At 42.6% G+C, this 20,180-nt stretch overlaps 1 protein-coding gene across 1 annotated transcript in view; it reads right to left on the reverse strand.

Moving 5' to 3' along the window:
• The window catches only part of NELL1 (neural EGFL like 1), a 672,205-nt gene that overhangs the window by 606,778 nt on the left and 45,247 nt on the right, over positions 1-20,180 (reverse strand). Inside the window, exon 3 of the mRNA XM_023758901.1 lies at positions 13,861-14,011. Within this exon, the coding sequence (XP_023614669.1) occupies positions 13,861-14,011 (151 nt within the window). The remainder of the gene's footprint in view (positions 1-13,860; positions 14,012-20,180) is intronic.

Raw genomic sequence — 20,180 nt, forward strand, 5'->3', positions numbered from 1 at the left:
AACATCGATCAGTTGCCTCTTCCACACCCCCTACTGGGGATGTGCCCACAACCAAGGTACATGCCCTTGACCGGAATCGAACCTGGGACCCTTGAGTCCGCAGGCTGATGCTCTATCCACTGAGCCAAGCCGGTTAGGGCATGTAACTGCTCTTCTTTCACCTCTGGATACCTAACCAGTTCGTACCCATCCTTCAACACTCCACTCCAGCATCCACAGGATGGACCATGAGGGTGGTTACTATCCTGACACTGGTTCCATGTCAGAGTCTGCTGGAAAATGCAGCTTCACAATTCTCCTTTTAACAGATGACTCCATTAACACCTCTCTGAGGTGTTTCACTCTCTACATCCGCACGCCCTGTGCAGACCTACCTTACAGGTGACTCTTGACCTAGAAAAAGATTTCCTTTCTCAGGGGAAAAAAATTATCTCATTAATTCAATCAATATATATTAGGCATTTATGCCATGTTACTCCCTGTTATGGCCTGAGGACAGAAGATTAAATTACCTTGTTGCTAATGGCTTACATCTGCTATACTATTTGATTTCTTTCTATGAGGGATTGATGTCCATTACCCAAGTGCTCTCTGAGTTCTGATTTAACCCGTTTACTGAGCCATTCTCTTGACCTTGACCTCTTCAACTTCTGCCATGCCCCTGGGAGTCTTTCTGCTTGGCTTCCAACCCACTAATCTGCCTAATAATCCAACTTGTGTGTGCTCCCTGACCCCCAGTGTAGCCTCACTACCAACTCATGACCTGCTCCCTTCCACTCCCATCTTGGCCTGGCTCTCTCCTCTCTCGGTTCTAATTTGGGGTCACCCAAACCTGCTATGGACCTGACTAAGCCAGTGACCCAATTAAGCACTTTGATACCCGAGGAATAAGCCTCTTTGAAGAAAAGAACTCTCCTGCACAGAGTTAACAATGCTGTACTGTATACTTAAAACTTTGCTAAGAGGATAGATCTTGGTAAGTATTCTTACCACATACACACACAAAATAAATTAATAATAATGATAATGAGGTGGAAGGAAACTTTGGAGGTGATGGATATGTTTATAGCACAAATTGTGGTGCTGGGTTCACAGATGCATACTTATCTTCAGACTCATCAAGTTGCATATGCTAAACATGTACAGCTTTTTGTATGTCAATCATATTTCAATAAAGTACATTTTTTGAGAGAGATCAAGAAAGAAGAAAAAAAACATCGATGTGAGAGAGAACATCAATTGGTTGCTTTCCATACATGCCCTGACCAGGAATCAAACTTGCACCCTTTAATATATGGAACAATACTCCAACCAACCCAGCCACACTGGCCAGGGCTCAATAAAATGCTTTTTAAAGGAGAGGAAAATAGAAAAAATCTGGACCTCTTATTACTGCCTACCCAGAGAGAGGCCCTCAGCTCATCTATTTGAGGTTATTTAATAACTTTCTGATGGCTCATCCTCCTTTGCTAAGCAAGTGTTCCCCAGTGCACATAAAGGAACAAGAGAACAGCCTTGATATTTAGATTAGCAATACCTAAATCGCTCCAGAATCCAGGCTGAGCCTGTTGGTATCTCAGTTATTGCTGTCCTTTTTAAAAATTTAATTACAGCGTTTGAACATTATCTCATTTTAAAGATCTGGCTACAGAGGCTCAATTAAAATTCCAAGTATCAAAGTGAGATAAAGCCCCAAGTGGAGCTCGAACTTCATCCTGAGTTTTCAACGTATGAAAACAGTTGGACATTTTACAATCATAACAAGTCCTTTTGGAGATGGACATTATTACCCTACAATCAATTCAAGATGTTTTACAATCCCTCTGCCAGGATGGGAAACCCCTGTCTACTTCATATAAAAAGCTGGTTATAAGCTGATAACGCTCCCTGCATTAGAGTGAATACACCCACCCCTTCCCCAATCTCGTCATAATCATGCTTAAGTTCAATCAGGCACTTGACACATCTTACTGTAGTGTGGGAGCCTGAGAACAAGATACTCGGTGGTAAACCCTCCGAGAAATAATGCTAGCTAGTAATCTGCATGCTGGAGGCAGCCAGAGGAGGGAAGAGAGTAGGAGGGGAGATTAATGCAGTATGCCTTTGCTTTTGTTGACATGCCCAGAAATACCTCGGTCCCTCCCTCTCACCACCTACCTCCCCAACCCACACATCCTCCACCAGGCAAACTCTCACTCCTGCTTCAAGTTCCAGGTTAAATGCCACCTTCTCTATGAAGCCTTCCTTGACTGTCCCTGGAAGAGTTAGTGGCTTCCTTCTCTGTGTTTCAACAGGTTTAATTTCCCCTTTTATTCATTTAATAAGCACTGGATGGTGCCAGGAACTGTTTATGGTGCTGGGGATATAGCAGCGAAGTTTCTGCACGTGAGTCGCTTATCTAATAAAAGAGAGGAGAAACAATTGAACATATTGGTGTAAGATGATGATAAAGTTTACCAGACATAAAGCAGGGTGATGGGGCTAGAGCATGGCAGTGCACATAAAGGCACATAAAGGCTTCTCTAGTAAGGTATAAACACGTAAAAGGACTTGAAGGAAATCCTTCAGGGGAAGGGTGTTCCTTTTTAAAAAAAATATATTTTATTGATTTTTTTACAGAGAGGAAGGGAGAGGGATAGAGAGTTAGAAACATCGATGAGAGAGAAACATCGATCAGCTGCCTCCTGCACACCCCCTACTGAGGATGTGCCCGCAACCAAGGTACATGCCCTTGACCGGAATTGAACCTGGGACCCTTGAGTCCGCAGGCCAACGCTCTATCCACTGAGCCAAACCGGCTAGGGCGAGAAGGGTGTTCTTAGACAAGGAAAATGAGTGCAAAAGCCTTGGGGCAGAGGCAAAACAGCTGGACAAGTATGTGGAACAGCAGGGAGGCCACTGTGGCTAAGCCCAGTGGCAGTGTAGAAGGGGCAGGAGGTGAGAGCTGACAGGCAGGCAGGGGCCCAATCACACAGGGCACTGGAATTTTATATTGAACCCACGGGAAGCAAACAAAGGGTGCTGAGCAAAGGCACAACGTGAAATGACTCGCCCCTCCTATAAGTCTTACCTGGTGCGTTGTAACTGTTGATGGATCTCAACCTCCCCACCAACTAACACAGCACTTGGCTCATAAAAGGTGTTTGTAACTCTTCAGAGATGTAAAGTAGAGAGCACAGCAGGCGGAAGGCGCTGGACCAGCCGTGGTTGCACATGGCACACAGCACTGGCTGTCTTCCACGGATCTCTCTCGGGCGAGGCTCTGCCTCCCGAGTTCTGCCGCTACCTTGCATCAGGCTTTATTCGGAAACTGTTCTCCAAGCACGGAAATAAGCAATGATTCTAGTCTTCCAAAAACTACAGAGCACCAAGAGTCGAGACTGAAAAAGGTTGCTCAAAATATCTGTAACCAGACTTCCTGGGCCATCAAAAAGGCATTGACTACTGTCCTAGGGTTCAAGTTCCAAGGCTACTATAATCTGAATTGAGAGCCTCATCTTGCCCTCCAATAATACCCACCACACATCTTCCTAAACAGTTTTCCTGGAAAGAGCTCAAGGGAGCAGGTGGATTATCTCTGCATCCCTGAGGCACCATAAAGCCACAGTAAATAAGTCTTCGAGTCCCCCAGGTACTCCAAAAGATGAGAAAGGAACTTATTTTGAACCCCAGCAGTTGCTATACTTACCATATTTCAGAGCCTTTGCAAAAAGAAGTGGGAAACGATTCTTATAAATTCTCGTGGCTTTCCTCAAATGTAAAGTGTCAGGATTTTACCAGCCAATCCATTCATTTCTGGGATCCACTCTGGCTTAAGGGAATTTGACATCAGGAAAGCCCATGAGTTGCATTTTTCATTGACCAGACAGCTCGGAATGATTTATCTAACCTTCATCTGAAACATTTCAGCAATCCAAAAAGTCTCATCTGACAATTGAGGCTGTCCGGCCCCATCTGCCTGCCTCTGAACCTTGCCAGATGGAGAGAGCACCAGGCATTGCCCTCAGTGCATCACCAAAACCTGGCTGGGCAATGGGCATCATTGCAGCATTTGGACAGCAGGCACTGCCCACCACAGAAAGGCAAAGTGTAAGCACCAGTTATTAAGGAGACACCTTAACTTGGCTCAACCCCATCACACCTCACGTGACCTCTTACTGCCAGTTCCCTGACACCCTCACCCATTCCACCATGTTCAGGGTTCCAAGACTCTCCAAACTACTTCTTTCTAGACCAACAGCCCAGAGTGGCCTTGAATCAATGTTGTGTGTGCATTTCCCAGTGCTGGGGGCTAATTCCAGCAGGTCATAAATGCAAGAAGTTCATCAAAAGGTTGGTGGACCTTGAGGTTTCAGCAGGGCTGAAGATACATATTGCCTGCTGGAATAGCTGAAAGCATTTCCTCAAACCTAAAGATTTGCATACATTATTGCCTACTGCCTGACAGTCGAAGGCAGTTCCCCCAACCTGACAATGCCTACTGTATACCAAACCTTACCTTTGATATGTATATCTGCTTTGCTTTAGGGCAATTTGTGTTAATAAAAAGCTAAGGGCCCAGAGATTCAGAAAACTTGGTTACTGAAGCTAGGTCTCCTCTGGCTCCCCAAAACGCCATCCAAATCTATACTTCATGTCTAGTCTCTTTATTAATTTACTCACAGCCCTTCTCCAGATTCCTGAACCATTCTAGATGTTGAGCAACACCCCGGTATCCCAGTGTTTGTTAGAATGATAATTCAACCAAATGATATTAAATAACACTCCCCAAAGCACGGCATGATAAAAATAAGTTTGGGAAATGCTACAGAAAGCAAGTGTAAGGAAGCGATACACTAGATTAGTTAAGAAAATGTGCTGAGGTGCCAGATTTGACTGGCTGGGTCTGACTCCAAGCTCCATCATTTCACTAGCTTGGTGACCCTTGACAAAGCAACCAACCCTCTATGCTTGTTTCCTCATCCATGAAGTGGGGCTAATAATAGAACCTACTTCATCGTTTGTAAGGACACCATTCAACAATGCTTTTGTAGTGCTTAACACAGTGCCTAGTACCTTATTACATGATTTTAAAGAGCCTTTGATATGCTAATATTAATTGTGATTCTCCAAGAGAGTGTGTCATCTCGCTCAAGTTTATTTCATCTCATAACTCTTGTTCTGCAAGACTATCTTGTAGGCTCAGTGACCTTGGAACCTGCTGGGGGAATCTCCTGCCAGTCAGTGTTATGTGCCCGGAGGCAGGCTTGGATTACATCTATCTCTACATGTCCAACTCAGCAAGACTGCAATTCCTCACATGAAGCTTACCAGAGGTGAAAAACGATATGTAAAAATAAGGATTGGGACCCTAGCCGGTTTTTCTCAGTGGTTAGAGATTCAGCCTGCAGACTAAAGGGTTGTGGGTTCAATTTCGGTCAAGGGCACGTACCTGGGTTACAGGCTCCATCCCCGGGCCCTGGTCGGGGCATGTGTGGGAGGCAACCAATCGATGTGTCTCTCTCACATTGATGTTTCTCTCTGTGTGTCTCTCCCCTTGCCTTCTACTCTCTTTTAAAAAAAAAAAAATCAATGGAAAAAAATATCCTTGAGTGAGGATTAACAAAAAACAAATAAATTAGGATTTGGGTCAAAATCCCTAAGTACCCTTCTGGGTCATATTTCAAATTCTTCAGACTTGGGCTTTGTATTCTGGCTCTGCCATTTTCTATCTACATAACTTTGGATGAATTACTCAACCTCTCTGACCAGCAGGTTCCTGATCTCAAAGATGGAAAAATAACACCTATCTTATCTCGGTTGTGATGGGGACAAAAATGAGATAATGAGGTCAAGCATCTGGCACATTCTAGGTAGCAATCAATTCTGCCTCCCTTTCACTATGTGTGAGAAGTTCAAATTCAGTCTGACATATGTCACCATATAAGTAAGGGTAGCCAGACCAACAGCTCCAGTTTCTAGCCCAAGATTTTTCTGTGAACAGTGCTGAAATCAATACCAAACACACTCATCTGCTTTTTTACAAAGTACAGTCATGCCCTGAAGGCTGGAAGCAGTCATCGCACTTTCCCACCTCTTATTGATTTAAATCCAGATAAACTCAAGACACTGAACATACAATTACCAGAAAGAGATAGTTTATTCCTTGTTCCCAAGGACATGCATTCTTCAGATGTCCACAGTCTCTATCTATCCCAATTGTCTCCCTATCACTATGAGGCCATGTGTTAGTTGCTGGGTGTGTTTTTTTTTATTAATGTAGCATTAGGAGAAAAGTGAAATGCATGTGCCCATGTATAAAAGAAGCTGGAAAGTTGAATTTTAGGACAGATCACCCAATTTTTAAATGTTGGAAAATAATTCATGATTATTAAAAATTTTAATCAAAAAATACTCTGGCAGCCATTTCAATGTGAGCCAGCCAAATAAAGCACTTCTGCAAGCCAATGACAGGCCTCCAATTTCAACCTTTATCTTATAACAAAGTCCATGCTCATCCACAAACCCTACAAGGCTACCTCTCATAGACAGGAGCCTACCAGTATTAATGCCCCCTGCAGGCTGCACTCCAGCCACAAACTCCTTTTTGCAGTGCCTCACTCCCACACACCACATTCTCCTCCAGCTCCGTATCATGCCTGATTTCTGGGGGACGAGGCCTTCCATCTTTCAAGAAAGGCTATTACTGGCTAAAAGAACCTCGTTCTGGCTGTCTCCGGATGAACTGATAACGCTTCCAATGGTGAACTGTGAAATCACAACTATCAGGCTATGATCATTGGCAACCAACTCCATCAATGAAAAGTAGGAACAAGAATCTGAAGAATTAAAAAATAAATTACTGAGCTTATGTGTTCATTTGTTCTAAAAATTGACGTAATTATTATAAAATCACAAATTAAGAAAGTATTTTGATTTCCAAGGAACAATTCTGATGGATAGGTCAACTTTCTTGGCAGATAGCCGGTGCTCAATAAGTGATTTGAACCTGAAATGATATAGCCTGTGTAACTATCACACTTGTCATTTCTGAAGCTCTCTCCCCCACACTGTAAAACTGTCAAGGCAGCTATTACTGTTAGCACCTCACCTCGAACCACTCCTCTCCTATCCTCACTCTCAACTTGCAAAGCTCCATCTACACCAGCCCTCCGTCTATCCCTGAGCACACCAGGCAGGATCCTGCCTGAGGACCATCAAATTTAGGGTCTCCTCTGCCTGGGACACTCGGCTTTCTGATTGTCTCATGGCTGGCTCTTGCTTGGATTCAGTTCCAGTGTCCCATCCTCTCTGGCCTATTTTCCCCACTCATCCCTGTTTTATTTTCCTGCATGACATTTATCATTTGGTTTCCATGTGTCCATATGTATCCTCTGATTCTCCCCACTGGAATGCTAGCTCCCTGAGGGCAGGCCCCTTGCATGTCCTCTTCACTACAGCAGAATCCACCAATGCGCCTACCTACAGATTCGTGTCTGACGATGGTTAGTATCTAATGACAAATGAATTTCAATTTGACAGATAAGTACACTGAGGTACAGGGAGGAGTCCGCCCAGGGTTTCCTGGGTATTCAGTGACAGAGCCAAGACTCAAGCCCATATCTCCTGACTCCCAGCCCAGCATCCTAGCCACTGCACCACTCGTATCTATGGACTGACAGTCTGGGTGCCTTCCACCTAGAACTCAACAAATGAGGGGTTAAATCTATCTTTCACCAGCGACAACGCTTGTCCATCCACCTTTCTCTCCACAGAACCAAATATTCTCCTGATATGCAGGTGTTTCACAATTACTAATTCCCAAGAAGGTCAAAGACAACAGTTTCTTTTTTCATTCTCTAGAAGAATTCCACTGAACTTAAATGATTTGATGCATAAATATTAATGAAATTGGGACTTTTTACTAAAAAGTAAAGGTTAATGGCTACATTTGCTGTTTTTCCACTTCTCAAACATTAAGCAATCCAAAATCTTACATGCATATTACAAGCAAGAGCAATTTGTTCAAAACATTACCCACTATTGCTGTGATACTTCTTGTCTTCCATTAAGGTCAAAAGTCATCTGAACAGCTTCACTTCTTCTGACGAAGATTTAAAATTTACTTAACTAGTATGTTTCTGAAAAACTTCACTTTCTTGACATGAGATCCTTCCATTCATTTTCATCTGTCTGAAAATTGCTTTCTTATGCACACTGCAGCCTTTACTCTTGGCCTTGAAGCTGTGTCTACACTCCGCTAGTCATAAAGATAAGAAGGATGGAAACCCAAATTCCAAACCCATTTGGATGCATCTCTGGAGGGGGCACATTTTCAGCTTCTAGCTGCTTCCTTCTTCAAGCACAGCCTCGATCCAGAAGTAAGTAATTCCATTCACCAGCGAGTTACTGCCCGTTCTTTGTTACCCTTTTCAGCTCTTCTCTATTTGGTTAATTTATTCAACTAGAATCTCAAAGTAAATTCAGGGAACCACACTTTGTTTCATGAACCACCCTACTCTTCTTCTCAGGGCATAGCACTTCCCATAGCCTGAGCCAGAACCCTGGGCATCACCTTTGACTCGTCCCTCTCCACCCTCCAACATGCTGCGCAGAACTACAATCAGTTCACTCCATCCCCTGATGATCTCTTAATCAACTTCTCTCCATTTGCACCATAATTATCGGACCCACTGGAATGCTAGCTGCCTGAGGACAGGCCCCTTGCATGGATGAGCATGGACTTTGATCATAGCCAGGACTCATCCTCTTAGCTAGTCTAGATTCTAGGCAGTAGCAGCAACCTAACTGGCCCCCCATCTCCAATTTTGCCCTCTCCATGGCATTCTCCACTAAGCAGCCAGTGCCATCTTTCTAAAACACAAATCTAATGATGCCACACCTTCACTTACATCTCTTTTATGGCTTTGCACTGACTATACAGCCATTCATGATCTGGCCTCTTGCCAAACCTTGCCCCTTATTCCCTACCTAGGTTCTCCCCACCCTTCAATAACACTGAATTTGTCTTCAGTTCTTTTAATGCACCTGATCTCCCTCATCTCGCGCCCCTTCACTCATGTTGCATCCAGAACCCTCTTCCATTCATCTGCTGGCTGATTTCTACTTGTCCTTTTTTGCATAATAAGCATAACTCTCAGTGAAGGACTTTTGCATTCCTTTGGGGTAAGGCCAGGTACCCTGCTCTGTGCTCCCGGTAGTCCTCCTATCAGGGCACTAACCATGCATGTGTTGTGTCTCCAGCACTCTATGCTTTACAATGGTAGCCCAGCATAGTAAAAAGTCCCAATTTCATTAATATTTATGCATCAAATCATTTAAGTTCAGTGGAATTCTTCTAGAGAATTAAAAAAGAAACTGTCGTCTTTGACCTTCTTTGGAATCACCACACATGATATTGGGTAGGTTTTCATGACTACTTCCTGAATATTGATAAGGGAGCTTACAGATTAATCAAAGCATAGTTCTAAAACTAAATCCTCTCCATTTATGTGTAGAATGTGGGGACCATTTGTACTCTTTGAAAGCAGCATGAATAGATCTGTATTAGGGTAAGATTCCAATTTCAACTTTGCTCCCTTCTTTCCCAAATATAAGCAATTTAACAACAGAAAACACCTACTTTTTAAATAATATAAGCCTTATATACTATATCTCCTTGAGGAGGGAATTAAACTTCTAAATATATATAAAAGATTTAATTTCTAGGAATGTACTGCCTTTTTTAAATAAATGCATTGGGGTGGCATTGGTTAATAAAATTATACAGGTTTCAAGTATACAATTCTCTGTACATCATCTGTATATTGATTGCATTGTATTTACCACCCAAAGACAAATCTCCTTACTGCTAATCACCCAAGGGAAAAGTTCTTTCTTGGGTTGGCTTCATCAAACCTTATGACCCTCTTCTTGAATTTCCCCCCTCACCTCCTACCCTTCATTCTGATACTCTTCAATAAATTATCTGATAGTACCAAATTATCTACATATAAGCTTAAATAATTCATAATTAGAAAGGTAAACCTGCTGTTTACCGAATGCATTCCATTACGGACAGCCCTTTTTGCTTATTAACTATAACAAACTCTTGATATGAAAAACCTAATTGCCATGCCAAGTGGTGAGAAGAACCACTTTTCACTTCTGAAGAACTGGGGGAGAAATTAAGAAATACTGAAAGAAGCCACGAGGAGAAGGGACATGGCATGTGTTGAGTGCCTAATACATAGGGTGTGAGGACCCATTCACCTCCTTGCTCTTGTTGACTCCTCCCAATTACTCCAAGATCCTGTAAACCAATACCTTCATGTCACCTGAAGGTTACACTGAGGTGAGGTAAATTAAGAGCAGTTGCAAAAGCTTACACTCTGGCGACTGATAAAGCCACAAATTGAACCCAGGTCTATCTGGCATCTAAGAGGGAAGTTCTTCCTACCACAAGAACTCAGAAAACTGAAGAATATCTTTTGAAATACAAAATTTTGTTTAAGTAAAAGAGATGCCCTCTTAGGAAGCCCAAAATGTCCTCTTCATCTTCTCACAGATCTGTGCAACAGAAGGTTTTTTCTTAGGCCCCTAGATTTCAGCTTCCTATTAATTATGCTTAGATTTCATTTTATCTATCATTTAGGAATAAAATAAAAAAAACAGAAAATTTACCATCATATCTTTTAGAGTTTGCGTATACTGGCAGGACATTCCATTATATTTAATCTATGTTAATTAAGCTTTGCATTTTAACAAAGCCCTATATTAACACACTTGAGTTACAAAATATAGACATTAAATCTGCAATGTCATTAAGATAGTTCAGCAAGACAGATTCATCTTTGTTGCTCTTCCAATGTGCTCTATTGGTACTGTAAAAAAAATCCATCAAATTAGAAATATAGATTAAGAGTGACCATTCCATTATTTAGAAAAGTCTATTTCAATTGCTATTCCTAGGTACGTTTTTCAATCATCTTTATACTTAAGTTTTCCATTTCATTTTATCTATTCACTTAAGATATCCATGGGAACCCGATTGGCTCAGTTACTAGGAATTTTGCAGGTATAGCTGTGCCAAAAAGTTCACTCTGGTTTAAGGAATCACAGCCTCTCAAACCACCCACTTCTGGCTGCTGCATCTCCATCAGGTGAGAGAGATGCCTGCCTTTGCCTGGAAGGGAACTCAGCCACTGAATGAATTCTCCTGCCATTAATTCAATAATGGCCTCGTCTGAGAATAGCCAGAAGCCTGGCAGAAATTGGAAACAGTGATTTCCAAAACAGTCAATGTCATTTTTCTGGATGGCAGCTGTGGGAAAGGCAGTTGGATGATGACTTCCTGTGGTGCACATGAAGGCCAAGGCGAGCTTTCAGCTCCCGGAGTGCCATTCCGCAAGTTTATCAGCAGAGGGGAACTTGGACTGGAAACTGAATACAAACTGGGAGATATTCATTTCCCTCTAACCACGGAACTAGAGAGGAGTGACGGCTGCTTATCTGGCCACTTCTCAGTATCCTGTTTTCCTTCAGCATCAAATTTCAACATCACCGCCAACACTGCCACCAACATGGCCAGAACCACCATCACGGCCACTGCCACCAAGGCTTTTTTAATATCAATTTAAACTTAAAAGGCTTTTTCATTAGGTTCCCATTCTGTGCTAGGTGTTTTACAAATATTTCTAATACTTACAAAAATCTCCAGGTATTATTTATTTCAGTCTCCAGATACCAACACCTCTGCCCTTTTCTCTGTCCTGTGCAACCTCTACATGTAGTACATTCAGGGCAACCTCTGTGCCTGGGACAACATACACGATGACACTAGCCATGAATTTCTGGGCAGCCCTAACCAGAGAGGAAACATCTCAAACAATCAAGACAGAAACTGCCTAGTTATTCCAATATCCACGTTCTCTCAGCCTTCACCCACCGCTAAACCCAATTTCCCAGGACTGGTCAATGAAATGGGGTACAAGTAATGCATGACATATCTAGTCCTGCTGGCTCTCAAACCTACCCAAGGGGAATGGCAAAATTCTCATCACAGTGAAAGTTATTAATCAACCTCTCTCAGAATGTCATCATTCAAGTAAAACTAAAAATGCATAGGAGCCAGATAACTGAACAGTACTGCATACAAAGTTGTATATGTATGTATCTATATACACAATAGCTACCCATTCTTTGAAAATGTGCCCCCAAAATTAAAATATTGAGCGTGGTACACAGCCACCATTTCAGCAAAAACCCAATTTCAGAAAAAAGTTTTCAGCAAAATAGAAAGTCTAGGAGTCTTAAAGCACATTTTGATGTCTGTAAATAAAACCAGGTCATACAATAAATATTTATTTTAATCACTTTGAAATTTTTAAACACTCCCCTAACTTGGATCAAAGAGGATGTCAAATTGAAATTTAAAACTATAGAAAGGTACAGAAAATGAAAACATTATATAGTGATATTAATGTGCTGAATTCAAAGTAATACAAGAAAAAGCACTCAGTAAACAGAAAATAATGAAAATAAACGAACATTCAAGAAGCTAGTAAAATCACTAAGATGATTGAAAAGGAAATAAGCAGAAATCAATGAACTTAAAATGAAAAGCAGTAGCCTTGATCAACAAAACTGAGAACTGTTTCATTTTAAAAACACCAATAGATTACACAATCCCATGATGAGCCCAGCCAAGAAAAGAAGGAAATACATGTTTTACATTACAGCTTTAAAAAAATATCACCACAAGTATAAAATGTTATTACATAAAATATAATGTCCAACTCTTTGCTCCAAAAAATGCAAACATAATGAAATATGATTAACAAAATTTAAGTTTATCCAAAGAAAAGTTTAAAATTAAATAGAATAACATGAAAGAATTAGAAAATGAACATTTCCAATAATAGATTTCCCAGCCTCCCCAAAATCAAATTATCAGCCCATAATATAGTCATGCTAATCCTATCAGAAACATTTATAAACGAGGTATTACCTATATATTTAAACCAGTCCAAGCATTAAAAATTTCAAAAATCCTTGAACTCACTCACATCCTCCCCCCCGCAAAAAAAAAAACCCTACAGTATCTCACATATTAATGAGTTAAAATATTTTAAGTGTTTAATATTTTAGTGTAAATGTTTAGAACAATGGTTGGCATTGATCAGTGCTCAAAATAACGTTAGTTACTATTTTTACCAACCTACCCGTTCCGTCTCAAAATCATGGCAACCTCTTTCTGGGATGCTGTTCTTCTGATCCCTTACTCCTTCCCATTCAGCCTGTCAAATATCTACTCACTTTTGTCCTTACACAACCATCACCCTTCCTGAAGCCTTTCGTGGTTTACCACAACACATTCTGAGATTAACCACTATTGCCTTTATTTCCTAAACACAGCGTATTAGCATTGCATCTATAATACTCTGTGATATTTATTTGTCCCTCTTCCCCATTAACTTAGGTGATCCTTAGAATAAAAATTCCCTATTATTCACCTTAATATTCCCAGTGTCAAGCACAGTTCTGCACAATACACACTTATTAAACGTTACTGTTAAATATTACTCATTAGCTTGCGTGATGATCTAAATATGATGGATAGAATGTGGTTTCATGTGAGCAAGGTCCACCAGAAGCTAGAGGTCGCTCAGAAAGATACCCGTGAGCGGTCCTTGGAGAGCAAACAAGAAAGCCACTTGGCCCACAGTAAATTCTTAATGCAAAGTAAATGTACTGATGTGTTCAACAGAAGCAAGGCCTCAGCCAGCTGCATGTTCTCTCAGAACTACTACCTCTAAATCCCGGGGCGTTCTGTGCAAGTGCATTCCTCCTACCCAGGTTTCTAAGATTGAGCTTTCTTACCTGTGTTCCAGTTCCCGAATGGACAGGATCACTCCTGACGTTGACGGCTTTTGCTGTACAGTGGCCACAAAGGTGAAGTCACTCTTGTTTCGGAACAGCTGAATTAATTTCTCACTCACGTGAGGGGCTGCATGGATCTCTCTGTGTGTGTCTAGGAGTCAAGAAAGAAGAGCAGGAGAAACAGGAGTGGGGGAGGGGAGGAGAAGAAGGAAAGAAAAAATGCAGAAGAAAAAAGAGGAGAGAGAACATGAGAAGGAAGAGGAGAGAAGATGCACAGTTAAAAATGCCGTGTCCAAAGGATCCAGGTTGCATTTTTCATTTCCCCCTCTTGTCAATACTTTTCATTTTCAGACGCCAGCCACCACTCCATACAGCTCGCTCATTCAATGCAAAACCCAGAAATGCCATCCCAGCCACCGTGCCCACTTGTCACTTTGACACGTTCACAATTGGCCAGGGGTGTTCTGATGGGAATTTTGACAGGACACTGAGCAAGTTGGCCTGCTGCAAACAGATTAAGTTGCTGTAAATAAAGTGAGAGGCAGGCAAATAGATGGGGCCTAACTCCAGAGAATCCAGAGTCTAGCAGGATCCAAACGCCACTCCACAGACTCCAAGTCCACTTTTCCCATGGGCTCTGTGACCTTCTCTCCACAATGCACCTAGGGAAACCCGTCCTTGCTTTGTACCCCACCGAGATTTACTAGCGCTAATAATACCAGACAACTCCGCTTTGCCTAGAGAATAAATACAAGGCATGCTCGTGATCCATACACGTGCCTGGAATTTCTCTGCACATATGCAGTGGGTGACTTTCCTCATGAAATATTTATTCAAGTCCAGGCCTAGAGGTGCGAGAGCCCAGACAGGAATCTCTCTCGCTGCAACATCCGCGTATGAGAGAGATTCATCATTTCGTACGCGGACTCCCCCTTGTCATGATAAACCGGGTATTATCTCCTCATTTTACACTACGCTGCCTGGCATCAGAAAGTGGCACCAAGGGAGCTGAGCTGGAGAAAACTCTTCAAAGAATGACAAATGAACAGCAAAGGGGTTTAGTGGGACTCGTGGTTCCCAGACCGCGTCCTCTGACTGTGTAACTACCCGGTTATTACTCGGGGGCTGCAGGAGGAGCCTTTGAAAACACAGAACACAAAGGCTACACCGCTGCGCTGCCCACCAACACCCCAGACCTGTGTGCAGACCTTAAAACACCTCAGCTAAAGAGTGGCTTCTGACAAAAAGAAAGCCTTGAATTCTTGACCTTAGTTTGGCCTCAGTCCCTTCATCTGCAAAATGAGGGTATGGACTAGTGGTCGGCAAACTGCGGCTCGTGAGCCACATGCGGCTCTTTGGCCCCTTGCGTGTGGCTCTTCCACAAAATACCGACTTCTGCGCATGGGCCACTAAGTTTCAATCGCACTGTACGTGCGCGCCTGCACGTGGTATTTTGTGGAAGAGCCACACTCAAGGGACCAAAGAGCCGCATGTGGCTCGCGAGCCGCAGTTTGCCAACCACTGGACTAGGTCATTTGTCAAGGCCTCCTGAACTTAACCTTCCATAATCCCATGAGCAGCTAGTTTAAATTTGCAGCACAGCAAAGAACACCACAGTCTACCATCTACAAAAGTCAGGCTAGGAATGGCATGAAGGTTGGTCCTCCCAACCCAGGGAGATCACTCTACCAGCATAACCCTAGTTGGACATCTGCTTTTCTGCCCAAAAGAAGGCCTTCACTACTGTATTGGTAGGTGACCTGCTGTCAGCTTTGGTCAAGGGCTGAGATAAGGAGAAGGTGTGCTTCCAGAATACCTTCTCTCTCCACTCTCCACACAGCAGCCAAAGAGCTCTTTAAAAGCATAAGTCAGAATCATTTCCGTTTCCTGCTTGAAACCTTCCAACGGCTTCCCACTGCTCCCAGGGTAAAATCCAGGCTCTTTAGCATGGCCTGCAAGGTAACATAGAAATTGACTCTTGCCCACCTCTCCCCACAGCATCACACTCTTCTCGGTTGCAAGAGGAGCTTCCCAAGCCCACTCCTGCCTCAGCGTCTTTGTCCTCTCTCTCTACCCACAGTGCTCTTCTCCCACTGTTCACATGCCTGGCCCCTCCGCCTTCAGCTCTGGCTGCAGATGCAACCTCCTGGGCCATTCCTCCAAAACAGGCTCTCCGCAAATGTCTAACACACCACTCTGGTTATTCTCTCCATCTCACCTTTTCATAACATATATACTGTGATCCGTTTATTATTCCCTTATATTCCCATAATCTTATTTCACATTCCTTATCTAATTTCCCTTCTTTTGCCACGAGACTATAAGCTCCATGAGGGCGGGCATATTTATTTATTTACTATTCTATCTATAGTTCTTAGTGCCTGGCAGAAAACAGGCAGCCAATAATAACATATTGAATTTATGTATTTTCTACTTTTTTTGTCATTTACAGTGTTACTTCAAGGAAGCACACATATTAGAATATAGGAATGTCGTTTGGAAAACTAGGGAATCAAAGGGTACTTCTCAAGTGCCAGCAGCCATGGAATTAAAGAAAATGAGGGTCAGCATCAATTCAGCCCCTCCTCTTTGTAGGACACCCCACCTACAGGTCTACTACATCCCACCACACCTGCTCACCCATGGGAACATTTCTTCAGCCAGATTTTCCCACTTCTCTGTGAGAGCGACTGGCACGTTGAAGTAAAGACCCCATTAGCGCTCAGCAGAGTAAAATATAAAAAAATCTATTTTGATACATTGAGACTTTATGTACATTTTCATTCTCAGAAAAGCTCTTTTGAGTAAATGTTTACCATAATTCAGCCACTAAAAAAACACGGAAATATTCCCACTTCTTACAGTACAGAGGTGAGCAAACTGGACCAGGTTTCAAGGGACTAATGACTGCTCTGAGTTTAGCAGACACCTCGCTGTGCCCCTAGCATAAGATGCTTTACCCCTCTGAGCCTCACCCTCCACATCTGAAAACCGAGGACTGAACTGCACAGTCTCTGGGTTCTTTCCTAGTCTCACCATTTTGTTTACCCATCATAGCAAAATAGGGTATTGAGGCTATTTAAACACCCAGATTTTTTATCATTTTTCTCCTCTACTGATTTTCCAGATCACCATAAATGTAAAGCTGTCAATTACTGAATATAGTGAGATGTCACCTACTTTGCAGTAGCCTGCTTTTATCCTGGAGTTAAAAGAGCAACCGATGAAAACCAATTGAGAACCTACAGTGAATATCATACTTCCATATTCAACCACTATAATGTATGTTTGCTGTATTTCAGAATATTCAATTCTGCTAAAGAAAAACAAGTGGGATGGATAAAGCTCATAGGACATGTTAAATATAGATAGCAAGTTAGCAACCTGTGAAACATGTTTCATTTATTCCATCTATGTTTAACACAAGTGTGTTGAACACACATTAAAAAAGGATTGAGTAAGAGTACGACTTATAAATAGAAAGGGTGGGAGGACCAAGTCATTATGTACAAATCATGACACCTTCAGAGTGATAGCTATGTCATCCCTAAATACGACACCCATCTTTGACACTCATTCCATTCCCACTGTGGCCCCACATATACTCTGAGAAATGCTAAATAAAACCCACCGCTGATCACCAAATTAACAGGTGAACTACAGCTGTAGACAAATGTGCTTGTCCCTGCTTCTCTCCAATAGATAAAGCATGTTGGCTCCAGGCACCTCCCATCCACTGAACCCATTTTTTCCTTTTATCCCCCCCAAAACAGATACTCTAAGCTGACCCAGTCAGTTGCAGCTTAGGAACTAGTCATCCAAAATGCTTTTCTGGGATGTATCATGGTCTTAGGTGGGTGAGAAGAGATTTTTTTTTAATTTAGGCAATACATTTCTATCTGTACTGTACCACGTTTTTTTATAACCTCAGCTCCAATCCATGTAACCACAGCATCAGCAACAAAGCTGATAGGGCAGAGAGGAAATTTGAAGATATGACCAGTGGACAAGCCAGGAATCCAGTGGGGTCTCCTATCCTCCCCCCACTCCACTTGTACCCTTTTCTAAGTGTATCAGCCTACTCTATCTCTTTCCCTTACTTCTTCCTGGATATGTTTAATTGATTTAATAAGCAAAATGATTCCAGCATTTTAATTTGGTCTGTCTGTGAAGCTTTCTGTTTTGTGACCTCTGGGGGTGCACTTGAAGTCTCTCACTGCATCACAGTAATTTCCCACACAACCGCCGCTTTGGGTGAACACTTTACGTTTTGAAAAGAGGGGGAAAAGGAACGTAGTTCCAGATTCCCGAGGTGTTGCATGATCGAGTTAAGAAGTGCTAACTCAGCAGCAAGGGTTAAGTGCTTTTTCTTTCCTGGGATGAGGCAGCTCTACCTAGTCATTTTTAAAGAAACACTAAAAATGCTAATGTAGTGATTATGCATCAGTAAAACAGTGTTGAGTGAAGAAGAAAGGAGATTAGGCAGTAGAGAAGAAATTAAACAATGGTACTCGCACTCTTCTCTAAGATACAGGCAACTTCATTTATCTTTTCCCTGATTCCTAGGGTGCAATGGGTATTATTTTCATTGTGGATAAGAATATACTTGTGTTTCCTTTGTGCCAGGCACTGTGCTGGGCACCAAGGAGGTGAAAGTAAAACTGCAATTTCTGCCTTCGAGGATGGTTTCCTGAGCAAGACGTTACCTGGTGACAACAGGTAGAGTGGGGCAATGCACAAGGGAAGGAGGGAGCCTGTGGAGACTGGGAATGACATCTGTGGAGGATGGGTCTTTGAGCCTAAGTCAAAAAAGATGAATGCGCATTTACCAAGCAGGAGAGAGGGGGAGAAGAGGCCTTCGCTGAGGGATCGAGCTGCGGATGTGAACACCCACGCGCTTCCCATTATCCTTGTTGCATTTTTCTTTCTCTGCAAGCATATCACTCACTCAAAGTCCAACAGGAAAGCATCTATTCAACCTATTCTTTTTTAAAAATATATTTTTAATGATTTCTGAGAGGAAGGGAGAGGGGGAGAGAGATAGAAACATCAATGATGAGAGAGAATCATTGGTCAGCTGCCTCCTGCACGCTCCCTACTGTGGACCGAGCCCATAACCCAGGCATAGGCCCTGACAGGGAACTGAACCAGGACCTCCTGATTCATAGGTCAAGGTTCAACCATTGAGCCACACCTGCTGGGCTACTCCACTTAATCTTAAGGAAACTCTCCAACAATTGATGAATTGAACAAGCAAACACAGCAGCAACCAGAAACATGACAAAACAAACACACCAGGGCAGCCCACCTCGGCTCTGACTGATGGGGAATCCAGGCAACATCTTAGCGATTATAGCACATTTACACCGAGAGCCTCAACCCAAGGCAGAATCCTGATATAGGACATGGCACAGGCTCCTGGCCTGAGGCCCATGTAAGCTGGTAGGAAGACTGGCCCCAAAAGGTAAAGCAACACTTGTTAATTTGAAATGGTTGTTGGCTATTCATTTCTGAGTACAGAGGAAATTTGCCACTTCAGAACCTGCCAAGCATCCAAGGGTGAGTCCTGTTGTCAGAAGGGAAGGGGACATGTGTCCCACTGTTAGGTCCTGCAGCCTTTCTTTGAGAACGTCAGGTGTTATTGATCTAAGCCGCTTGCAAAGAAGCAGAAATCACAATTAGAAACCGGTGGGGATGCCAGGAGACTCCCACTTCACAGGTAGGAATTTCTATCTCCACTAACAAGTTCACAATAGCATCCCATTAAACCGCCATTAGCTCCAGAAGCCAGAATGATAAACAGCAAACGTGTATGGCTTATTATGCTGCCAAGCGCAAGCTAACTGTTTTGCACATATCATTTCCCTTACAATACTTTATTCCTCTTCCTGTTTTACGGACAAGAAAGACTAAGGCTTACAGAACTGAAGTAATTTTCTGAAAGACACTGGGCTAGGAAGCCATGGTGCTGAGATCCCAATGTGGCAGGCTGGTTCCACACACCACTTCCCTGTGCTACATCTGCTAGTCACCCACGTGTGTGATCTCGGTGCTAGGGTGTGGAAAAGGGACAAGTCACCATCGTGTACCCAGGACCTGACACATTATATCCACTCAGGAAATATTTATGAACAGTCTATTGTATAACACTTCTGTGAGCTAAATATCAACATCTCCCCATTTTACAGGTGAAGAAACTGAGGCACAGAGAAGTTTTATGGCTTATCCAGGCTCAAGGTAAGTAAAGATAAAACTGACTCTCGCATGACACTCCATGGCATTCACCTGGCAGCCCTGCTTACTTTTTTATCATCTTCTCT

This window comes from Myotis lucifugus, unplaced genomic scaffold (assembly GCF_000147115.1).
Source record: "Myotis lucifugus unplaced genomic scaffold, Myoluc2.0 scaffold_143, whole genome shotgun sequence".
NCBI classification, from domain to species: Eukaryota; Metazoa; Chordata; class Mammalia; order Chiroptera; family Vespertilionidae; genus Myotis; species Myotis lucifugus.